This window comes from Azolla caroliniana, unplaced genomic scaffold (genome assembly GCF_043228905.1).
Source record: "Azolla caroliniana isolate FFs.n. ecotype wild unplaced genomic scaffold, voAzoCaro1.0.p SCAF_12, whole genome shotgun sequence".
Taxonomy (NCBI): Eukaryota; Viridiplantae; Streptophyta; class Polypodiopsida; order Salviniales; family Salviniaceae; genus Azolla; species Azolla caroliniana.
The window spans coordinates 3,594,543-3,620,176 of record NW_028230447.1 but is presented as its reverse complement, the minus strand read 5'-3'; the positions used below and the strand labels follow the sequence as shown (position 1 = coordinate 3,620,176).

The 25,634-nt window shown below is 36.7% G+C and overlaps 3 protein-coding genes across 3 annotated transcripts; 1 reads left to right on the top strand and 2 right to left on the bottom strand.

Annotated features, from left to right (window-relative positions):
• Nucleotides 1-1,692: 1,692 nt before the first annotated feature.
• LOC147856849 (uncharacterized) lies at nucleotides 1,693-6,076 on the bottom strand. The gene is made up of 6 exons (XM_087328705.1): nucleotides 5,488-6,076; nucleotides 4,358-4,566; nucleotides 3,636-3,948; nucleotides 2,480-2,587; nucleotides 2,120-2,364; nucleotides 1,693-2,030 (listed from the first exon to the last, which is right to left on the bottom strand). Exons 1-6 carry the CDS (start codon nucleotides 5,959-5,961, stop codon nucleotides 1,913-1,915), a joined length of 1,467 nt encoding a protein of 488 aa, XP_087184831.1. The 5' UTR covers nucleotides 5,962-6,076; the 3' UTR covers nucleotides 1,693-1,912.
• A 3,369-nt stretch (nucleotides 6,077-9,445) lies between these two features.
• On the top strand, nucleotides 9,446-15,232 carry LOC147856848 (protein phosphatase inhibitor 2-like). The gene is made up of 4 exons (XM_087328769.1): nucleotides 9,446-9,604; nucleotides 13,490-13,605; nucleotides 13,700-13,882; nucleotides 14,873-15,232. The coding sequence occupies exons 1-4, from the start codon at nucleotides 9,567-9,569 to the stop codon at nucleotides 15,094-15,096; spliced, it is 561 nt and encodes a 186-aa protein (XP_087184895.1). The 5' UTR covers nucleotides 9,446-9,566; the 3' UTR covers nucleotides 15,097-15,232.
• Nucleotides 15,233-16,361: 1,129 nt separating this feature from the next.
• LOC147856847 (ABC transporter G family member 11-like) lies at nucleotides 16,362-22,429 on the bottom strand. Its single transcript, XM_087328203.1, has 11 exons — nucleotides 21,481-22,429; nucleotides 20,497-20,576; nucleotides 20,072-20,361; nucleotides 19,395-19,566; nucleotides 19,185-19,307; nucleotides 18,710-18,838; nucleotides 18,427-18,621; nucleotides 18,262-18,348; nucleotides 17,857-18,129; nucleotides 17,661-17,768; nucleotides 16,362-16,991 (listed from the first exon to the last, which is right to left on the bottom strand). The coding sequence occupies exons 1-11, from the start codon at nucleotides 21,797-21,799 to the stop codon at nucleotides 16,689-16,691; spliced, it is 2,079 nt and encodes a 692-aa protein (XP_087184329.1). The 5' UTR covers nucleotides 21,800-22,429; the 3' UTR covers nucleotides 16,362-16,688.
• Nucleotides 22,430-25,634: the final 3,205 nt, after the last annotated feature.

The window sequence follows — 25,634 nt, the reverse complement described above, 5'->3', positions numbered from 1 at the left end:
TTAAACAATTCTGTTCGGTTCAATTCAGGTTCAGGTTTTCGTAAACATTTTGGTTTGGCTTGGATAAAATGGTTCAAACGATTTAAAATTTTAAAATTTGAATATTGAACATTTTTAAATTTTTAAAATTAAAATGTGAAATTTTGGATTTTGATCTAACTTGAAAAACAAAACTGAACCAGAACCACGGTTTTAACAATTTAAAGGTTTGAAAATCTCTAAAACCATTTGGTTTGAGCTTGAATTTTTTGTAGCGTTTCAGTTTAAACGGTTGTGGTTCGGTTTGGTTTAAGTTTCGATTTGTTTAAACAGCTTGAGTTTGACACTCTCAAACGTAACCAAACCAAATCGAATGGTTGCCGATTGCTAGTTTTCATCTCATACACGCATTAGCATTGGCATATGTGCACGTTACATCTTCCTATATAGTCAAACCATTTGAAACCTCAAGAAAGATCTAGTTAAAACTAATGATATGTCCAATAAACACGTTACATCTTCCTATATAGTCAACACGTTACAACTTCCTATATAGTTAAAACCATTTAAAACTAATGATATGTCCAACAAAAATAGTTCAAAAGTCAAGATACCACAACAAACTTGCAAGGCTTTACATGCTATGTCACACAAATCAAACTCATTGCTTTGACATCAAACTCCTAGAATTGTAAATTTGTTCCATATTCTAATGACATTGACACCATAAATTGGCAAACATTAGTCATCTCTCGTGCAACTCTAAAGTAACATCACTCAAAAGGCATGATACCATAAAAAATCTTGACATTTTATAATGACTCCAACTAATTTTCAACCCATTCAAAACCTCAAAAACAATAACATTACACTTGGAAATCATTAAGGTCAACCCCCAATCAAATCAACAATGTTCCACACGAAAATACAAAGATCATAAGATGGCCAAACTAAATTCACTACTTTCCGTGCATAAGTCAATTAACCAAGTCATGGTAAAGTAAAAAAACAAGTGTGGCAACACAAATTGCCAAGTACTTTCATTAGAATAATCATGCTTACATTCCAAGGATGTTTTCTTCTCTCACACATAGTTTGAAGCATATCATCCAAACCAAAATTAATTCTCCTACCCTACTTCATGACCTAGTGTAAATTGTACAATACTCAGCATCAACTTTACCTTGCACATCAGATTTCGCATCTTAATTGTGTGACCTTACATGTAACAAACATTGCCTAAAACACCTCAATTGGCTTATTTGATATATCAATTTCAGCCCCTAGTGAAATATCTTAAATAAGGATTAATGCTATAGCATAAGCTGACCTACCAATCTAATTTTCAATTCTTAGCTGTTGCTAAGACAAGCTAACCCAAGTAATAAGTAGATACACACTCATACCGATTATTTAGTAAAGTGACGGTTTTTCTGCATTAACTTGATTAGTGAAATGATATGGGCCACATACAGAGGATTTCAAACTGGTCAAAAGAATTGGTATCATAGAAGAGTAAGACTTGATAATAAAATAATGCTGTAAACTCAAAAATTGTAAATCTGACTTCTTGGATTTTAAGGACCAAGTCCTTGTTCTATATATTTGACAAAGGTCTTGTCCTGTACAATTGAGACATAGAATACCTCACCGTCTGTAGATGGGGTGAAATCTTACGATCAAAATGTATGTGCTTCATCGTATGTGATCATTGAAAACGAAAATGTTTACATTTCTACAGTGCCTTTCCATTATATATAGCATAAAGTAGATAATAGCTCACAAAAGAAATAATAAATATATGGTGTTCCTTCTTGCATAAGTGCCTGCAGACATCCAAGATTGTAACACATACAGGGTACACCTAAACTGTGTTTGTTAAACGCAGATTATCTTTTTTAATCTTTGAGCTCTCAAAATTATCATTGGATTGTTATGCCATAAATGAGTTTTCATTAATTCCAGTATCAAGATCTCCAGTCAAGCTTAGAGTTCGACTCAGTTCTAATCGGTATTCTAGACCTCTCATATGATTACCCAACAACATACACCTGCCATAAATCATAGATAACCTCTTAGTTAAAAAGCAACACAAAATAAATGCCAGAAAGACGCATTTAACGCAAGAGACTCTACATACCAGAAAAGCAATCTTGCAAGATGGTCACGATTCACCATCAGCACAGATTGTGATTGCAATGGTGAAGAACTACACTTCTGAGTGTTATCTTCATCCCATGGATCATTCAAGTTACCCCCTGCTAGATTCCCATATCGTAGATCTTTTTGCTGTAATTTTGCTGAAGGGTTACTGAGGAGCTCGTTAATGACATATTCAATCACTTCCTCCACTTCTTGTGAAGTGGGTTGTGACAATTCTTCAACCTGGTAACCAAATATGCATTAGGATTGAACAAAAAAAATCAGTCTGTGCTCAAGAGTCAAAAGCATAGATAAAGAAAAAGTAATTTTTATGTGAACTAGAACCCCATATTCAAACCTTGTCAGGTGCTAAACTCCTCAGGTAGTCTAATAGATCATTGCTTTCTTCTCCCACCATGCTTTGCACCTGAAGTCCTGTACTAATTCCTTTACAGTCCTCCAGCTCCTGAAGAGAAGCCAATCCAATAATCAGTTATTTTTTCAGTAATTCCCAAATCGTTATGAATAATTACATCTTCACTGTTGTTTCATTTATGGGACAAAAAATAAGATTCTTATTATTCCAAGATGTTAATAAGCCCATCTCGCATTGAATAAGGCACTTGAAAATATTCTTATGATTATTTAATAACATCAGCGTATTAGGATTTCTGAGATATGGATTCTCGCCACAGCTAAGATTTTGCAGTAGCATTATTAGAATGTCTTGAAACTAGATCATGTATAGCTTGAAAGGTCACACTAAAGCAAGTCTCAAGAGTAGATTGCCATTCCATATCTGTTCGCTTATGCTGTAACTAACAGCACATTCAAGTACCAATAGTACGCATTTAGATAGTAATTTTGAAGAGTAAACTACTTTTCTGTAGGCCTAATACCAAGATCAAAACATTGTTACTATTTATTAATTTTTGCACATCCATAATGTCTGATTATTGATTCCCTGGTTGTCACCCATGAAATTCAAATTGATATTGTATGCCTCTACAAAACCCAATTTGCCTAGCAGCATTTTAGAAATTTGAGCATGGTTCAGTGCGCAACTCTGTTGTCCTCTAATCCGTGAATAACATTTGTAATGAAAACATAGAAACACTTCAAATATCAACAAAGCTTATGAATATAGTCTTTTTTTCATTTACATAATAATACATTTTTCCTAACCTGGTGATTTGATATTATCCCTTTTAATTCATAACTTCATTGTACACTAGCATGTATCCCCTGCCATACTAGATTGGAAGTAGGCATAAATACTCTCTACTGTCAATTGTAATTTACTAACCTATGTCACAATTTCAAACTAAAGAAACTTTGATTCACATATTTAAAGGACCATCCAAAACTGTCTGGTATTGTCTTCTAAATCATGCACATAATTTAGTTACAAACATCAGCTTTTCATCAATTTCATGATAAGGGGAACATTGTTTCACCTATTTGAAGCACTATCTAAAACATCTCCAATTTTTTATTTTAAATCATATGCATACCTTTGTAACAGACATTAGCTTTCCTTTCAGATACTCGATATAATCTCTAGCTTCTTCACTAATAGGACCAAGAGATTCAAGTGCCTCCGCATCATTGTCAATCATGTGCAGTCCTTTATAGGCACTCTCTAGAGAATCCTCTGCAATGAAATTTCTCTCTTCTCGTGGCAAATTCTCAAGAATGCCTTCACTTTTTATGAAATGTTCATCCTGATTCATGGATGGTTCGTCTTGCCAGCATTGAACCTCATCATTGCATGTCTCTAAACTTTTTTGGAGGCACAATCTATACTCAGCATTTCTCAATGTATAACTGTATAACCAGCAAAGAAATTCTTAATTTTTAGATTCATAAGCGACGAAGAAATTCTGGATTAATAGTTGTGTACAGCATTAGTACTCAACATTTCTTAATATATGACTGCATAAAGCAACAAAGATGTTCTTCAACTGTAACTGCATAAACAATTTGTATTCTGAACATTCCTAATAAGTAACAAACAATTTCATTATATTAACTGCATACTCAACATTCCTTAATGTATAAATACACAAAGAACAATGAATTTCTTAAGATATAAAGGCATGCACAATCTGTACTCGACATTTGTCAACATGTACAAACTGCACAAGCTTCAAAGTAAGAAGAAACAAATAGGAATCCTTACCAATACAAAATCAAGGATGAAAAGGTTTAAATAAGGAAAACTCATACAACTTACCCGGTCATCATAGAAGAAACTAGCAGTTTTGCGAGTGGTTCACGGGAAGTCTCAACAGTTACATGGAATTGGTCGGATGGAAGAAGCCCTAACATACCGGATATTGTCCTCTTCATAGCATCCCTACTGTTATAAGATGCTTCTTTACTGATTTGGCTAGTATCTAGAGGCTGAATCTCCTGAATAAGACTCAAAAGTAAAGAAGGCTCCTGCATGAAACAAAGCAAGCAAAAAGAAAACTATTATTACCAAGCTAATAGTTCATTTATATATGGCAATGCATGTGATTGAAAGGTGATTCTAGCAAATGGAATTTACAAGCATAATATATTTATGGCGTTTGAGCTATATTCATGGTATCTGTATAATGGCCATAAATAGAATACAACGACATGCATTTAATTTATATCACATGGCCAGACAATGAATTCCAGATAAGCAATATGTAATATATGGTCTTGAATTGAATCCAAGCTCTGGCTTTACTGTAATATAAACAGATGGCCACACAACGGATTCCAGAGTAGTACAGAAAATTTGCAATAACCTCGAAAGTATAATGGCCGTGAATTGAATCCAACAGCCTGACTTTACTGTAATACATATATAGTCAGATGATCAGATGCCCCATTCCAAATAAGCAGTATATGAAAATTGAAATCATCATATATTATACTGATACCGAATTGAATCCAGAGATTTTTCTTTGGTAATATATATCTTATGAACAAAAACCAGATTCAATATAAGCAGCGTATAGCATTTCTTCATTCCAGAGGCCTGCCTTTGACTATGGAATCTAAAGAAGCAATATGCAGTATTTCTTCTTTCCAATATCTCCCTTCAGTGCAATGATATATATCATATAGTTGTTGCCGAGAAATAATATAGAAAAAATCTTCTTTTCAAAGTCTGCCTTTACTGCAGTATGTATCATATGGCCATGAATAGAGCCTAGATAATCAGTATGCATAATTTATGCTTCCCAAGGCCTACCTTCACAGTAAAATATATAGCATATGATGGGCAGAATATAAAAACTTGCTAAACACTACAATACAATGGATTCTAGATTATATGCCGTACACACACAAACAAAGAACATGATTACAAGTATATTCTTGTAGTACCTTCTTCAAGAAACTGTTAGAGGAAATGTTATGGTGATGATTACAGTCCTTTTTATCATGCTCGGATTCTCCATAATCTTCTCGGAAACGTCCTCGAATCTTGACAGGAAATCCAAAAGGTTGCTGAACATGAGAGGAAGTCCAAGAATGGTGAAGCGTCACTGAGTTGTTTCCATCTATCTGAACAACTTGTCTGGAATTCGCATCAGAACACCTTCTTTTTCTTCTTCTGCTCTGAGAACTATAGAAATCTGAAGCACGACCATGGAGAAGATGCAAATATGACCTGCAGCAGCACAAATTATCCGAACAAGAGGGAGAAGATAATGATGATGATGATGATGATGATGATGATGATAACAAGGAAGAAGAAGAAGAAGAATGCGTGAAAGAAATAGTCTGAATCAGAGTTCTGATATGCTCGACGGTGCTGTAAATAGAACGGGGGAGAATAGTACTACAGGCTGCCGACATGGATAATTAACTCTGGTCGATCGAACCTAAGTTTGATGGAGACGATGATGAAGCTGCAGAATCAAACATTCAGAGAGCGAAACAAGAAGAAGCTGCTGCTGGCGGCGCTGCTGGAGGGGGATACATAACTATACATACGGAAGAGAAGTCCTGCGAGCTTGATGAAGAAGCCTGGAGAAGAAGGTGCAGAAGGATCCATGGCTATATGGAACATTCAAAAGGAAGAAGAAGAAGAAGAAGAAGAAGAAGAAGCATGAGGAGGTGCCATGGCTATGGAGGAGAATCTAGAGGCAGGCAGCAAAACAGACCGACAGAAGAAGATGATTGAGGAGAGAGAGAGAGAGAGAAATTCTCGAGAAGAATCTATGGGCAGGCCGAGACCCGAGCTTGGGGTTTGGGATTCCGAGCCTGCAGCCTCGGTTCCGAGCCTACAGTAGGCTCGGACGAAAACCAGGAGACCTTTAGTTTGGGTTGGGGGTTCCTAAACCGGTTTAGGGATCGGTTCGGTTTGGGTTTGAGAATCCCAAAACGGTTTAGGCTTAACCGGTTTGGCTTGGATAAGGCCGAACCAGTGAAGCCTAAACCGAACGGTTGCTGATCCCTAACATTGGGGGCCTTGTGTGTGTGTGTGTTTTGTTATATGTCTCCAAAGAACTCTTAGGGCTATTGTCTCTTATGTGTTTCTTAGTTTGGGATGGGGGTTCCTAAACCGGTTTAGGGATCGGTTCGGTTTAGGTTTGAGAACCCCAAAACGGTTTAGGCTTAACCGGTTTGGCTTGGATAAGGCCAAACCGGCGAAGCCTAAACCAAACCGGTGCCGATTCCAAACATTGGGGGCCTCTTTGTGTGTGTGTGTGAGTGAGTGTGTGTGTGTGTGTGTGTGTTTTGTTATATGTCTCCGAAGAACTCTTAGGGCTATTGTTTCTTATGTATTTTTCGATCTAAAAAAAACAACACAAGCAATTTGCTAGATCGATTGAAGTCTTGTGGTTGTAGCCATTAATCTCGTATGGTGATTCGCATCGATCTTCTATCGCTCTTTCGAATGATCCCCCCGTGTGTATGCTTACAACTCGACCAGATGAACCTTAAGTGTGTGGTGATTCATGTCGATCTTATACTGCTCTTTTGAATAAAACAATCTCCCCTGTGTATGCTTTCCCCTCGATCAGATGAATCTAAAGTGTGTGGTGATTTTCACGTCAGATCTTATATCACTCTTTCGAATGATTTTCTGCATGTATGCTTTAGCTCAATTAGATGAACCTAAAGTGTGTGGTGATTTCACATCGATCTTATATTGCTCTTTCGAATGATTTTATGCGTGTATGCTTCAACTTGATCAAATGACTCTAAACGTGTGGTTTTTCATGTGTCTAGTTTAGGTCTATTAGAAGACCCTAATGTTTGTGCATTGATCAAAAGAGAACAATTAGACAAAGTTGTGATTTAGACGACGAAGATTTATTGCATCCTAGAGGGTATTCAACAAATTTGAGTACTGAGCTAGATTTTGGTTAATCAAGATATAACGATCGATCTATTTGTTTTTTCGACCAATAGAAATTACGAGCACTCGTGTCCATGAGACATATGCACTCGCTCAATGAAATGTTGTTCATGTTTTGTTTTTTGAGCATTTATTGGATGAAAATGTTGATGAAAGGGAACCAAGTGAATAAGATCTAAGAATGTAATCTTTCTACAATTTTTTCTCTGAACTCATAGTGTTTTATGTAATTTATTTTCCTTTTGATGTGTGAAAAAGGGGTTTTGATCTATCGATAAGCGAACTTTATCCCAATTCATGCAAACTCATCAAATGTCATGGAGTTAAACAAACAACCAACGTCCTAGACATTGGCCATCCTCCTTGAGCCTTTGACAATGGATCACCATTAAGAAGTAGGCTTTGCTTTCAAACATGTGTATGTTACACGCAATTCCAAATACCACATGTCCAATAGAAACTAAGTTTTTTGACATGTTTTAAGATTCCACATAATAAAATAGGAACCCTCTTTTTTAGGAAGTATGTATCCACATTGTCTTTGTCTTGCTCTTTTTTTATGATCAAATGTTTGAAACTTGTCATATAAGTATGCAAAGACTCCCTCTCGATTCGATGTTTGAAACTGGCAATGACTATGCAGACCAGGTTTGAAACCTATCAATTTCACTATTTTGTTGAACGCTCTTTACTAGCCTACCTACACATTCATTCTCTATATTGTCTCTCTTTTTCTCACATTCACTTTGTCATTGTGCGTGTGTACAAACACACACATGAATAAAACATGTTAAGAATTTATGTACCTAACAAAGCACAACTAATAATGAACATAGTTATTAAAGAATCAATTATCTTGGAATTGAGGCACCATAAAAAATTTGACAAACAAATTTTTGAACGAGTCGAGATGTGTACGTAATAGCATATGTAGGTCATGTATATGAATTCTATGGGAACATAATGTAGATAGTAGGAGATAATATATACAAACTACTTATGTTCGTCCTTTGACATTTCAATTATAAACCTTTTCTATCACACAAATTTATCCTCCTTTAGTAAGAAGTTTTTACTTACGGTAAAGTTATTGTGGAGGGGGAAATGTGCAGAAACCCTTATTTATGTTGTAATGCATGAAAGAGACAAATCACTAATGGTATTGAGACATGATGAAGGTTTTATAGGAATAAATTGCAGCCATATCACTGACAATAAAAGATAAAAAGTCAACAAAAATGATTATATCCACATACCGCCCACATTTTTATCAAATTCTAGAAAGTAGTAGACCAAATGGACATGGTAGATTTTAGTAAGCACTAAGTAATTGTGACAAAAGCTATTAGTGCATGAGATATTCTCGAGTGGATGAATGTTACTTGGTGTTATAATTAACATATGGTGTTTTTACTACATGCCTAAGGACAAAGTTTTCTCACAACCACGATTAGTCAAGGCGGGTCACATGATTGTGTACGAGAACCTAGACAAGTGACATTCAAAAATCCAAGAATCGAGTTCTCTAAATACCTGATAGTTAGGCAATTGGAATTTGGAGCCCTCGGGCACTTAATGAGAGAACTTGAACGATTGATGTTGAGCAACACTGAAAGAATTCTCAATTAGTAAGGCGGATTGCACGAATGTGAACGAGAATAATCTAGACAGCAGAGAAATCGAGAATCCAAGAATCAAGTTCTCTCAATAACCAACAATTAATCAATTCAAGTGGAGCCCTCGGGCACCTGATGAGGGACCCTTAAACAATTGATGTCGAGCAACATTTAGAGAAGTATTTGGGAGCAATCCATAGTATATATATTCATACTATGGATTGACATACATACATACATACATACATACATACATACATACCATATATGTATTAATATGTATGTATGTACATAATTTGACCAATATTTTGGCCAGGCCAACATGTTGGCAGGATGTATCTCCTAGTTTTAGTTAGAGGCTAAAGTTATATGTATATAATAAGATCAAGAAAGAGCCCATCATTTTCTCCATCCCAATCAATTCTTCACCAAAACTCAGGGCATAGGCTTTGGGATCGAATCCTGTCTGAAGCAGAACCATGAAACGAAGTGGAAATCATAGACCCACAAGACCCAGGTAAGAGAGAGAGAGAGAGAGAGTTTTCAGAAGACCCACAATGAAATCAGATGTTTTGCCTCATTTATTTTCCTCGATTTAGTCCCTCCCCTCTCTCTTTCTCCTTCAAGAATCTGAAAGATAGAGAGATGATCAGAAACCATAGAAGTGATACTGAAATAGGTTCCCCCCCCCCCCCTCCCCCCGTTTAACCCTAATTTGAGGAGACTCGTCATCTCCTATAAATGAAGTGTGGTCACTGTAATTTAATGCAGCATGATGATAATATATGTATATGATGTATAGCTGTTGAATGTCATGTCATTTTCTGAGTTTTCAGTGAACTCTGACTTCGTCATCTTGCTTACATGCTTAAAAAAATAATATGGGTGGTTAAGGAACTTTTTCCTTTTGCCTTCTACCATTGGAATCTGACATCAAGTGTAATGAAATGGGATGGATTAAGGTTTGTTTAATTGTTCCTAAATATTAAATAAAAGGAGAAATGAAAAAAAACCCAACCTTTTTCCTTTGGATTTCTATTAAATTATCTTATTCCAAGCCCGTTTAGTACTTGTGGCTTATTAAGGATGCACTATGCAGAAGTGGTCACGAACCGTTTTAATTATATTGAATGTTGTCAAAACAATTCAGGTTGGCATAACCTTAACTATGCACATAATACACATACGACTGGTACATTCAACAAGACCAAGTTTTATTTGAAGTTTTTCGGGATTGAATGCTTAGCTTTGCATCAGGCATGTAAGTTTTCTGTGTGTGCACTGACAATTCTTTGAGAAGCATTTTAAGATGCTATCAACAAGCTTGTGCCAAGAGGCTGAGGCAAATGATTATTCTGAGTAATCTTAGTTACCATCCACATTTCAGGCATTGAAACAGTTGAGTAGGCTGGAACATGGCAGCACCAATAAATGATCTTTCATTACATATATCCATAACTTACCCCATTTTTTGAGATAGAGTACAACAAGAGACATAGAAGAAGATGGTTTTTTATTAGGAATTTCTAGCTCTCTCCCTACAGAACTTTAAAGTTTGAGGCGATACATTTAAAGATCAATTTACCACGGCATATGGAAACCAAACCAATGCATTGATTGGATTGGCCATCTAATGGTAAATGGCAAGAAACAAATTCTTCTGCTGACATATTGGAGGAATCGTAGTATGAACCATACGCGCATTCGCATTCGTGAATGGTTCAATCATTCGAGCATGGTAAACACCCTCGAAGAATGGTAATACCATACTTTTGGATTAACTATTTATTATGAGGTAAATAAACCTAAAAAAAGGAAAAAAACAAAAAAAAACCTTTAAAAAAGGGGTAAAAAACACAAGAATGTTTGAATAACATTCGCATTCGTTTTCCAACGTAATTGCTCTTATTTGGCGACATATCATATGATATTGAGAATGTGTGTTCATTTTCCAAGATACATCGTGTGAAGCTTTAGAATGCACAGTGGATGTCACAATAAAGAGAAGGCATGTAAAAAGGCCACCCCATAATGTATGATTCGATGGTGAGTGTAAGACAAAGAGACACAAACTCAAGGCCATCCTGAAAGCAAGTAATGGATGGGCATATGGAGAAAGCAGCTCCAAAGGAATAAATGAGGGTGGTATGAACTTGACAAAGAGACAAAAGATGCTTTGTGTCTTAAAAAAATCCAGTGAGGGATTTGGAGATCTATCAAGGAACAATGCATGGAAGTAAAGGGACATTTCCCCTCAGGTGAAAATTTGACATCATATGTGAAGGATGAAGGACCCATGACTGACTCATTTCCAGGAATGCACATTGAAGTTTGAGTATAAGGTGGTAATGAAAAGTGTGAAAAACTTCAAAATGGAAAGGTCATAGATACTCTTTATCTATGCTCAGAAAAGCTAAAATGGAATGGTCCAATCGACAATGAATATATATATGCAACATTAAATCAGGCATTCTTGAAGGACAGCCATTATATTACTGTTTTGTAGATTTCAAGCTCCACCACAATCTCAAGGACAATAGTATGGGAAAGAATGGAAAACTTGGAGTACTGACATGCGTGAAAGAAATGGTACTCAAGATTGACATTTATGTCATCAAAAGACTTGTTGAACATGGAGATGACGATTATTGGTATGCTGAAATGCAACACTAGTTGAAGTGACATGGCATAAGCATAAATGCACTACTGTTCCAATATTGCTTGGGTTTTCTACATGTATACATTACCAAAGTTGAAAAGGATAGAGTGATCTATACTGATACTATCAAATTGGAGTAAATAATGGCTATTTCCTGTGGAAAATGGGAGTTATCGAGAAGTGCCGATGATCAATTGAGAAATCAGGAGACCTATTTCAAGTTGGAACAACTTTGTCAAATATTATTCCAAGAGTCAAGAATAGTTAGTGGGAAGCTTTGATGACTCAAAGATGTTCCATGAGAAACCAAGTATGAAGTTTACATGCGACATCATAGTCATATATTGTTGATGAATTAATGCACCATAAACATTTGTTTCCAAATTTTTAATGAATCAAGATGTGTACGTGCTATGGAAATTGTGTAATTCTTCAAATCAATTAGAGATTGAGATGGGTAGATAAGCATGCACATCTATGGAAGAAAGAACCTATCAATTGTGCAACCAGGGAGTGGAGTTTGAAGAGCAATATGTTTGCAACCATAGTGTTGTCCATGAAATAAGAGGGAGACACCACTGCCTCTCCAAGGCTTTGGCCTGCTACACAAGGTAATGGAATATGAGGACCAACGGTTGTTGGGGTTGTTCTTGCTAGAATTCAAGAGACACAGGGAGAAGTTGTTGAAAAACAACAATACCATCATAAAAGCTCGTCAACAAAAAAGAATCACAATTTTCTTTGGCCCCATCATTCCTATTCATGCTACCAGTCAATCAAGGGCTACAAAAGTGGGCTCCTGATCAGAACATTGCAAACCGGTTACAGTAGATTGGGGAATTGAAAACTTTGTTGCACATGTAGGCCTTGGCCCTATAAATCACGTCATTGATATATAAAGGCTATTTTTTTCCGCCACTGCAGGCTGCTTCTGTGCTTTGGGGGTCTCTCCATTCTAGATCGACCCATGCTAGAGATATTTTGAAAACAAAAATTACAATCTATTTGAGACAAGAACCTTACATGTATAGATAACAAGATTCTTTAGTTACTTCCATTTTTTACTTATATTTTTATTCGGTTTGTTGTGCTCAAAGACAAGACAACACTTTAAGATGTAAATCTTGTTTGTTCTTATAGGCCATTTTGGTCTCTTAAAAGAGTTTAATATATCTTTCTTTCGATATTTCTCCCTTCATCCCTGCAAGACGCCATTATTATAATGCAATATATGACCACATATTTGATATAACCTCCTGTAAAGCTACTGGTATTGACAATATTGAGTATTATACTATATTAGGGAATGAAAACTTGAGTATAGTGTTTACAACACCAACGATCTTTGTGGTCTAAACGCTACTTCAGTTGATAGTCATAACCAGCAGTTTATTTCTGGCAGAGGACATGCTCTAAGGTCTATAAGTCAGTGACGGTTCACATTTACAAACTAGATATTGTTGTGGTGGCTATTTTGATGCAGGACAATAAAGTTTTTGGTTCAATCCCCATTTACAAACAAGTAGGGTCCTGCATTTAATTGAGAGAAAATTTTCAGAGGGATTGCATATACCTAAAGGAAACTGATACATGACTAGTGAAGCGAAAAGATAGAGTCTCGTGTTGACCTTCCAAGCTTATTGATACCATTTTCCCTCAAATATGGGTCAATGGGGATCCTCGTCAGAATTTATGCACCATGTATATAAATAACTAATTTCTTTCTTTCTCCTCCCTTGACAGGAATGCTCGTATTGTCTGGGATGAAGCAAATTTAGAATATCTGCATGCGAACAGAACTCCCAAGCAGAAAATCTCGGAACCGAAGACACCCTACCATGCTCCAGCAGAGGAAGATGGTAAAATAGATGTCAAGTTACGAAACAATGCAGTTTCTTTTGGAGCTCTTTTTGGTAGAGATGTCATTCATTTTTGTACTCTTATAAATCACAGGTTCCATATCTCCGATAGCAATAGATGAAGATAGAGCTTTTGTTGATCAAGCTGTTCAGGCTCAAGAGATTTGTGCTGCACTGATGGAGGCTGCCTCTACAAGTAGTAGTCGTTCTAGATCAAGAGGTGGCTGGACATCTTCTGAAGATGAAGGAGATGATGACATGGATCAAGATGCAGAAGGTATCTTTATATAGACATATATTTATCTTGTTCATTTTTCCATGTATAATCTCTGTTAGTTTGTAAAAGATACTTTATTAATTATATGTCACAAAATACATCAAGATTCATGTGTATATGTGTGTCTGTTCTTCTAAAGCAGATGTCTCTTTTTCTCATAAAAAGTATAGATACGTGTGTCTGCACTCATTTTTTTCTCTTATTAACCTATACTTCATGGAATGGATATGGTTTGCCATATCAATCCACCTTTAAACAACATGAACTAAATAAAAACAAGATCACATGAATAATGATGGCTGACCACTAGAAGACCATCACCGAGACTACATAGTAATGCAAATGTCAAAAACAGAAAGAAATGTGCCAGTTATTATACATATTTTCTCTTTTTCCTTTGTGTTTCCATGAAAGATATTGTATTATATACTATGGTCAGTACAAAGACGCCCTCATTTTAGCTTTCCACATAAGTTTCTCTGGATAGACTAGAATGAATGAAGGCAGAGTGTTGGTATAGTGATTTAGGCTTTTCCCTCGTAAGCGATAAAGTTAGGAATTCAAATCCTTCCACTGAACCCAAATGGAAATTGAGCTACTGTTCATTAAAATATGAAAAACAAGAAATTACATGCTAAAGTAAAATATGAAAGCGTGCCCTTTAAAAGACCTTCAATATCCCCGCCATCAGACAGTATCTTGCCTCTAGGTTCACTGCGTTATCTTGCCAAAACTTCACGGTTTAAACATGTAAGCATGATGATGGTGTAACCGATACAGCTCATGTTTTGCAACTTTTGAGGCTCAATTTTTGGACAACAGGTGTTTAGTGTTATGATCACTGCAGAATTGATTCAAATTTTAAAATTTAGTTTGAGAGTATACACAATAGTTTGCTCCTAAAAAGATAGCTTATGAATCACTTTCAACAACAAATGCTGAAGAGAAACTAGCTTCATGTAAAGTTTGTTTTTCATTTTTTCATGCTAGATGAGGGTCTGAACCACCATCACAGTGTGAGCTTTACAGAGCATCGGAAAGCTCATTATGATGAATATCACAAGGTAAAAAAGCTTCAGGGAAACAACGTTCCAGAACCCCTCGAAGATGTTGATAGTGATGGAATTAAAGAGGAATCCCTTTCACAAGAGCAAAGGCAAGAAGGAAACCTGATCGATGATAAGAATACATTGATAATCAAACCAGAGTTATGAAAGTATCTTCCATGATTTTTCGTGAAAATAAAACTTCAAATTTTTTTCAATTTGTTGAAGACCACTTTTTCGTTTCTAGAAAGAATGGGAACAAGCTTACAACAAAGTAATATATACATCCCTTTCCTCAACTAAATGATTTGGGTTTTCTCAATTGCAAATTTATTATACATAACTTCAGGTTAGGTGGGTGTGTAAAAATGCTCTTGATTATATCATGAATTTTGGCAGTTACTGCAGACATTTTCAGAGAAACCGTAGGCAATTTCTATTATGGGCCTTTCATGCTAGGTATTCAGGGCCATTTCTATTTATAGAGATTCCTATACATAATAATATGTGAGGATCCTTTGGTGTGTAATTTATGATCTGACTACACATCTGATGAATTTGGAGAGGCATGACTTGCAATTAGGACTTCTGTAGGCTTGTAATATGATTTTTATTTCTTTGGCATGAAAAATATTAGGCTTATCAGATTTGTTGGAATTGAAGATTTCAACTGTGGTAAAACCTTCTTGTTAGTTTTATTTATTTCATCTGATGTTTGTTTGCTTATGAATCAATGATCAGTCACTTGATGAAGGATTTATTGTAAGTTGCCAATTGTCATAAACCTTGATAGTAGCTAATGCCATGATTGATTTACCGACTTCTTGTGATTGTTTGATTCTTTAATTTAGATAAGTGGATTAGAGAATCATAATTAAGGATTAAATGTATGGAGGATTTATTTACTAGTAAATGTATTTTATTCTTTATTTGATATTTTGTGATTCACAAAATGAGCATTTCTTTATGAACTAATTTGTTACTATGTGAGAGGTGGACTAAAACTGCTGGAAGTTGGAGAAATCTCTTAAAGTTGGCCTATATAGAAATACAATATCATAGAAATAGCTAAGATTGATCCTTGCTATTGGCTTGGTCCTTTTGCTGATAAATAGCAGTTACATATGGTGTCCCACTTCTATGCAGTAAATTGTAGTTAATTAACTTCAAGTGAAGGCGACCCATAAATTTGAACAATTTGTGAAGCTTTAAATAATATGTACGAAGTATCATTACAAACATCTAGACTACATCTTCACTGATTGATTTCTGTATTGTATTAAGATGTTAGCAATTTTAGTATGTGCATGATAATTTACAAGTTTATGTTTTAATAATATTGAAGATAATGTAAGGGGAAGGGCATTTTAATGATAATGTCAAACGTAAAACTCTTGTCCTATTGTATAAGAACATCTTACTTAGAAGAACAATGAAAAAATACAGCATTTATTAAAAAGAATAAAATGATAAGAATACATTTACAATTCATTTGGCATTAGTCTAACAAATGAATAGCAAGCCCCAGTAGTTTTTACAGCTATGGTGAGTTACGAATACTTTACATTCGCATCAGCAACACTGTTTTTTAAGGTCACCTAACCATTCACTCTAGGTAGCTATCTTTTATAATAAATGTAAAGGTTAATATTGTGAGTGATAAATCGCATAAGAAACAATTATTCTCAAAAACCACAATTCAATGCTATATCATCAGCATTACGATATGGCCCTTCTTTTCCGTTTACGTTTTGAGCTCTCTAATCATAAGAAATGACAGGTATAGTCATCTTTGTAGAGGGCTTTTGAGTTCGCCACCGTGCGGTGTGTTTAGCATAGAATGTGTGCAAATGAGGAAGAACTTTCTCACTGAGCTTTATATTAATGAAAAAAACCAGCCGAAACACAAATATGTTTGCAAAAACCATGGCATTATCCCACCACTTGTCCCAACTTAAATCGATCTGGAAGTGTTCTTTGAGAATCTGCTCTCCAGAGAGAGGAGGCAGTAAAGGACTTATGTTGTCAAACGTAAGCCCCAGCATGTCATTCTTATATTGACCCTGTAATGTAGATAAATTGCATGAAGAATTTAAATCTGCATAACATTTAAGGAAAATAATACGTAACAATTGCAGCAGTGATGCATTGACATGCAAAACCCACATCACATTTAAAGCATACAATGTACAAACGTGTAAAACCCACAGCACAAAGGCAGATATGGCATAAACATGCAAATACCACATCCCAATTCAGACAGATAATGCATCAACATGCACAACCCACCTACAATTTAGGCAGCTACTGCATAACCCCATAGAGATAAACATGACCGTGTTTACTCAATAAGAGCTGATATATGTATTTGTGTGAAAACAAATACATCACAGAAAGGCAGACAATGCATCAATATGCAAATTTGGGCAGATAATGCATAACCCCATAGAGAAAGTAAAAGAAACAATATTGACTCAATAAGTGAACAAAGCAAAACTAAATCACAGGGGCAGATAATGCATAAACCCATAGAGAAGATAAAGAGTGATGAGGTTTACTAGATGAGGCCTGATGGAGCTATTTACCAATTAGAACATTTGTTTTTATACGAAGAAATCAAACTCAGGTCCCACATCACAATTATGGCAGATATCGCAAAGACATGATATTGGCTGATGAAAACTAATGGAGCTATCAATTAAAACACGTTTAGAAGCAGATGTATAGAATACCTGTAATGCCCAATAGTTGAAGCTCATGTATGACAAAGGATATCTCCAAAAAATCTTGGGCAAGTCATTTGGAAGACGAAAGAACCCCGCAACCAACATGAACATACCCTGATGTAAGTGAGAAAAGTCTCAAATTCTTTAATTTCAAATGGGTTAAAAAGAAAGAGACAGATTACAAAGAACGCATCTCATTTACCATAACACCAGCCCCTGTGATGATCCCCATAAGGAAGTTTGGAACTACACTTGCAATGGCCATCATTAAACTTTCTACCACAGTAATACATCCAAATATGTTTGCAATATAGAACACATAGTGGGTAAAACCAGGATGCAAACCAGCCATAAAATAGCAGATTGTACCAGTGGCTAAAGCAATAACAAATAAGAACGGAATAGAGGACAAAGTATTCCCAATCACAAAGGCAAGCACTCCATAGTGTCCATTCAACCTCTCCCGGTGGAAAACCTGTGGAAAGTAGGGAATTTCACTGTTGTTTCCTTACAGGTGGACCTTCATAGTTTCCGCTATATTTTCTTACATCTGCAGTATTGTAATTTCTCAAATGTATTGATGTAATCTACCTAAATGTGTACTCACCTTCATGTCCTCAATGAAAGAAGGGAAACCACCAACTGACATGAAAGTAACAAAACCAGACACAAATGAAGTGCATGCACCTCTGGCCTGTAAAAGTAATTTATCAGCATTTGCATGCTACAAAATTCCAACTAGTATTCAATATTCTGAGAAAAAAGTACTTACCAATATCGAGCTATAACTAGTCCCAACATTATAGTAAAGACTTCCAACACTTATGGCTACAATTATGTATATGACGAGTCGAAGCCAGTAATAACCAACATCTCTACTCATGTTAAGAAAAGATCGCTTTGTCAACACCTTGGATTGCATCCAAAAGCTTGCTAAACTGCCTCTTGGACACAGTAGTGTATTTTTCTGCCAAAAATATAATGGTTTATGTCAGGAATCCATCAAATTGAATTAGAAAACAGAACGTAAAGGGAACTGCAGTAAAACTACGTACGAAAAGAGAAATCTCCTCTATCCTGGAAGCAGTTAGCATTGCATGCTCTGAGTTTCTATAAGACCTTGAGAGTAGCTCAACAACTTCTGAAGTCAAGAGTTTCGTTGAAGTATCTACAACATCATTTGCCTGTAGGACAAACAACATAAACTGAGGACATCAAATACAAAAAAAAAGGACTATATTTGTAGCCATCAATATCCCAACAGAAAAATTCATCTCATGCAATACCCAAGAAAGACAATCCAAACAATGTTTCAATGAACATTTGATTATCACATTACACCATAGAAAACCAATCCAAGTGATATTGCAGGTCCATGTAGAGAATTTTTGTGTTATCACTATGGCTTATGCTGTGTATGTAATGATAAACATTCAACGATCATTCCAAACAATAGAAAACAAACCCAAGTGATGATTCAAATCCATATCACAGATTTTCGCATATTCATTATGTGCATCAACAACTTACCCTGCGCTTTTGAGAGCCTTGCACAGCTTGTTTTACTCTGTCAAAATCTGAATTCACACACCGTAGAAAGTGATCAGATGGGTTCCGCCTTGGCGGACAAGGGAAGCCAGCATCGGCAAAGAACTACAAGAGATCCCACAATGCAACCAACTGTTACATACAATAAACCAATATAGCCTTTCCAATATATAGAGTTTTCTTGAAGCAAACCTCATGGGCACAAGCAGCTTTCCCAAAGAAGACTGTTCTGCCCCCTGATAAGAGAAAGAGATTGTCAAAGAGCGCAAACACCTCGCTGCTCGGCTGGTGGATGGAAAAGAGAACAGTCCGGCCATCACGTGAAAGGCTTCTCAATGTCTGAAGCACGAAGAAAGAAGATGCACTGCGAGTACAAAAATTTGAAAGCATATAGTATCTTACAAATCTCAGTCAAGCATTTTTCTACTGATTATATGAAACATGAATAAATGTTTTCCCAACCAAAAAATATCTGTTCATCTAAATCTTTTCTCTGACCTTCTGAAAATTAAATGGTTTTCACTTATAATAAATTTTCTCTAATTTATGTAAAGAAATTAATTTATGGTGGAAGAAAATCTAATTTATTTTGTGGGTCTAAAAACACAACATTGCCCTAAGGTGCTAGCATTAGCATTGATATTTTTTTGAAAATACTGGCAATTTGATACTTTGCTATGCAAAGTAGGCCCATGCACAAGCACTTTTCCAAAAAGACTTAGTGATGCAAGGATCAAGAATGTGCAACCATAGTTCAACTTGAAATTAAGGGGAAGGGGTTTGGAATGCCAGTTCTTCATTTTTTTAAACCCATTAAAGATAAGCTATAAATCTGGTTTTATCAGCCCTGGAGAGTATTATTAATATACCTGTCAAGTCCGCTGGTGGGCTCATCAAGAAAGAGAATCCGGGGTCTGGTAAGGATCTCTAATGCGATGCTCACCCTCCTCTTTTCACCTCCACTCAGACCACGCACATGCCAGTTCCCGACTGGTGTATCAGCACAGTCTTGCAGGCCCATCTCCAGAATGGTACCCTCAACAACCGTCTCCTTCTCTTTTTTGGGCATATTATCTGGCAGTCGAAGATGAGCTGAATAGTGGATCGTCTCTCGAACTGTAAGAGTTCCAAGCAGTGTATCTTCTTGAGTGACATAGGCCTGCAAATCCATTTACAAACACATGAAACAAGAAACAATACTTATGCTTTCGATTTGCCACTGAAAAAAATGTTCTTAATACTTTCTAATGACAAGAGAGCATCATATGAGCTCTCATCACGCTTCTAAACTCACCGCAGAACCATATGAAAGCTTCATGTTTCGACCATTCACAAGCACTTGTCCTGTCAGCAAAGCATTCTTTGCAAGGCGACCTACACACACACATATATGCTAAAGCTATCATAATTGAGCACACTAATATAAAAGCAGAAAATGCACATATGCATATATAGGGAGATGATAAAACAGTCACAATTTAACATGGCAATAGATAAGCCAGTGCATAACAAGGGGAAATAAAATATCACATTTGCACACACCAAAATGCCTATAAAACGGACACTATAGAACTATCACAATGGAGCATAACAATGACAAATCTGCAAATGCAATAAGGATACATCACAAGGGAATGATAAGCAAGGAACAGAATCACAGATGCACATTGAATATGTATATAAGGGGAACGCCAAGCTATACAATTTTATATAGAAAGCATATATAAAAGGGTGCAATAAATTGTGACAACGTCGCATACCAATAAGCAACAGAGACATAACAAGTACATAAACAAGGGTAATGGTAAAAATATCATAACTGAGCATACGAACACACACACACACAAGAAGATATGCACATGGATTTTTTGTAGCATATGCAATGGGAATGATAGCATAATCACAATAGAATAAATCCCATATGAAGCATATAATACAAAACAAGGAATGGTGGCACTTATGGGACTCAAGCGAGCGAATAAGCACGTAACAGATGCACATACACAGCATATATAAGGGGAATAATGAACCTAACAACAATTGAGCACATCAAATAAGCAGGAAGCATATGCAGGTATGTGGCATATAACATGAGGGAAATGATACCATTTATGGCAATTGATCATACCCAAATAAGCAAGCAACAGAGTAGCATATGATACTAGAGGAATTGTAAAGCCCAATCACAATTGAGCATACTGACTAAGCAAGCACTTGAATGTGAATTTAACTAATATTTTAACTCTAACATGTACTTGAAATGAAGACACGTTTATACCAGCTAGAGCATCAAGGAGAGTGGATTTCCCCGAACCGGAGGGACCCATGATAGCCGTCATGAAAGCAGGTTCAGCATATCCGCTAAGATTGTCAAGAATGGCATGAGTTTCTCCTGTAGCATTAGAGACACACACAGTGAGATCCTTCCAAGTGAGCCAAGCTGAGGTCCCATCCTTAGAAGCAATGGGGGGATTCTTCACATTCTTCACATTCCTCCAAAGAGTCTCACTTAGAGGACTCATGTTAGGGAGGTATTTCGAAGCATGGTTTGCTGTGGAATCTTTAATATCGGCACTTGTCTGTTGAGTAAGTTCCATTCTGAAATTTTGGATAAGGGAGAGAAACCTCTTCTCTCTTGAATGGGGGTGTAAACCCTAACCCTTACACCAGAGCAGAGTGTAGGATCAACCCTAATAGAGATCCTTGCGAATGCAGAAACCCTAAACTTTGCTCCAAGAGACCGAATCCTTGCGGAAACAGAATTAACCCATGGCCGAGCTAATCCTTGCAAATGCAACCCTAGACTTCGTAAAAGTAACCCTAATCCTTGCCCAAGCAAGCCTAACCCTTTCAGAGGCAGAGGCAACCCTAGTCCTCGTAAATTTAACCTGAATCCTTGTAAAATCAAAACCCAGTCCCCGCAATGGCAACCCTGACCCTTCTAATTGGCAGCCCCAATCCTGGTAAACGAAAACCTAAGCCTTCTAAATACCACCCCAATCCTAGAAGGAACAGCCCTGATCTTACCAGAAACAGGAACCCTAAGGCAAGGCTCCTATCTGTAGCTCTAGAGCTCCTTTTTGTAATAGCCCTGGAGAGCTTTGGGAGAGAAACAGAGGAGGGTAGCAGCCAATGTGGAGGATAAGAAGAGGATAGTAATTTACTTCCATCATCTTTCTTTCTCATCTTCCTTTCAGCTTCAGGAAGGAACAGAGAAAGACCTCTCTCTCTCTCTCTATCTATCTATCTATCTCTCTCTCTCTCTCTGTCGCCTTCAAAGCCTTCTCCTCCCTAACTGTATCTGCTTGATTACCTTCCCAACAGCATCATTGAATGCAGAGGAGCAGGAGGAGATCTGTTTAGGGAAGAGCAGTTACTACTACTGCAAGCAAATTTGACTGGTTTGATTCATTGATTTGTTTTTTGGGTTTGTTTGGGGGATGAAAAAAAAAGAGAGGCAATGTCAGGAATCGAACCTCGGACCTCTCCTCTCACACGATGATGATCATGCTCATGATGATGATGATGATGATGTGATGATGATGATGTGATGATGTTGACAGATGATGGCTCTTGCTCTGCGTTTCTCCTACCAGACCTGGCCAATCATCGTCTCCACATTTGGGCACGTGCGCCTGACCATTGAAATCGACTCGGTCGTGTCTCGCTCCCCCCCCCCCCCCCCCCCTTGAACATCGGGCCATGCATAGACGTTCTTATTGCGTTTGTTGCCCGGATGGTGTGTTATTGTATGCCAACAATGCCCTAGATGGTGTCTTATTGTATGTCAACAACGCCCTAGATGGTCTCTTATTGTATGCCAACAACGCCCTAGATGGTGTCTTATTGTATGCCAACGACGCCCTAGATGGTGTCTTCTTGTATGCCAACAATGCCCTAGATGGTGTCTTCTTGTATGCCAACGACGCCCTAGATGGTGTCTTCTTGTATGCCAACAATGCCCTAGATGGTGTCTTCTTGTATGCCAACGACGCCCTAGATGGTGTCTTATTGTATGCCGACAATGCCCTAGATGGTGTCTTACTGTATGCCAACAATGCCCTAGATGGTGTCTTTTTGTATGCAATAACGCCCTAGATGGTGTCTTATTGTATGCCAACAATGCCCTAGAGTGTGTCTTGTTGTATATCGACGATGCCCTTGCTTTCATGCACAACTGCGTGGCTGTTCAATAGGGTTTTGCATGTTTGTGAACATTTATGGCGTCAAATTATTGCGTGACATAACGATCGAGGTTACGTGTTTGAGACCTTTAAGTCCCTTGCCTCTATTTAGGCCCTACGTGATATTGTTGTTGTTGTATTCGCGCACGTAACTTGTGTTGCATTCATTGGTTTTTGAAACCACAAGTGGTCCATGAATGTCCATTAGCTTGAGAGAAAATAGACCCCCTCTCTCGCTCTTTCATAATAGCGACCAAACTAAGAACACCAAGGCATGTGACGATTCTTGTTGTGTTTGTTGTCTAGATAAAGTCTTATTGTATGTCAACCATGCCATCAATTTCATGCATGATTTTGTGATGTAGTAGGATAGTGATTTGCAATTTTGTGAACATTTATGCATATGACAATTCAACAAGACTCAATTTATGGTGTGACATAACAGTCAAGCTTAAGTGATTGAGACTTTCAATTCCTTTCATATGTTAGGCACAATGTTGCCAATCCCAAACCCTACACAATCGTTATTGAGTGCCAATGGGACCTTGAACCCGACTATTATAGAGGACCTTTTACAAAACGATAAGTTCAGCCCCCCAACTACCCTTAAAGTTTCAAATTGTATTCATTAGAGTGTTGATAGGTCGCATCCACTATGCTTAATTTTTGAACAATAACATCGAGGCATGAGTTCCTTTAAGGGCACGAGAATAGCTATATTTGAAGCACATTGATAAATTATAATAATAACATTAGGTGACATCCACCAAACTTTAAAGGCTACACTTGGGGCTTGGATTCTTGCTACAACATAAATATAAGTCTGCCTCTTTACAGTCAAATCATCATGCAACTAATTTAGGTGTCGTATTCGCATAACAGATAGACATTTATAGAATGTTGCTTTGCCTTGAAAAATATTGGCGGAGTTCTGGTATAAAGTAAAATATATGGATGGACAAACGACTCCTAAGAGTAATGCTAACATAAAGAAGGTTTGTTCACATCCAACAAGATTGTCATCCATCAGATTGAATTTCAAAACTCAACAGTGCCCTTTATAAGATTAGCCGTTCAGAGAAAATTCGAGAGTAGCATATTATATGAAGGCCAAAGAGACATACCCTTAATTAGGGACCAATGGGAGATAACTTTGAATTTGTGTGATGCTCGTTTAGTCTCGTACACAAAACCTATTTCACTCATAAGAATTTCACGTCTTTTTTGGTTTCATTTGAAAACCCTTTTTCAAGCGAGCTACTTTTAACTTTAATTGCTACGATTTTTGTACAATCAAATAATAGTTTATTCCATTGCATGTGCTCACACTTAATATCTTTCAATTTACTCGTCAATTATGATATTTATTTTTGTTCACGTACATATGCAGCCAAGGAAATGCCATGATTCACTCAGATTGAAAAAAGCATACACTTTTTCCAAAGATGTCTCTCTAAATGCATAAGATGTAATATTGGTTTATAATGAATTTTTTTTCATCTGAAATTACCACGGGAAACGTATGGATCTTCAAGCATCTTGTGTTAATTACTACACCATGAAGGTAATTGTGCTAGTAAATAAATGATTTTACATTCAGTAATATATTGCAAAAGTACCCCAATGACTAAGAGCTGGACATGATAAATTGATGTGATAATATCAACCATACCCTTTGAACTTTACGACCAAAGGCAATTTCAAAACTTGAGTTACTACTTTTGCTTTTTGTACCAAGGGTATATTGTGATATACCTAAAGCTACAAGGAGGAGTGTTGATGTTACTTACCCCTTATATGAGGTGTATCCTCTACATTACCCCAAAATCCACGCAAATCTTGTATATGCTCTATATGGTTTAAATGCCACATTCCTTGTGAGTAATTCTATGATCCTAAAAAGATCTCGGGAGTTACACTTTTACACGAGCGAGCAATTCAAATATAAACGGTCAAATTCTTATGATGTAATTTATAGGATATCGTAACAACCTTAATTCTTTAAAAGACGACATTATATATGCATACAAGTCTACATGTACCTAGCTTAAATTGAGTGATCATTTAAGGGCGGCTCCGAGGGAGTTGAAAGACAATGAATAACCTTCATCCAACAATGGTCGTCCTCTCCCTTTCTTGAGTCAAGGGGCATCCACATAAGATGGAACTATCGCGTCCCTTCAAGGATTTGTACATAATCATCTCATTTGCAAAATTTTATAACTAATGGAAGGAGTTTTTTTTTTGG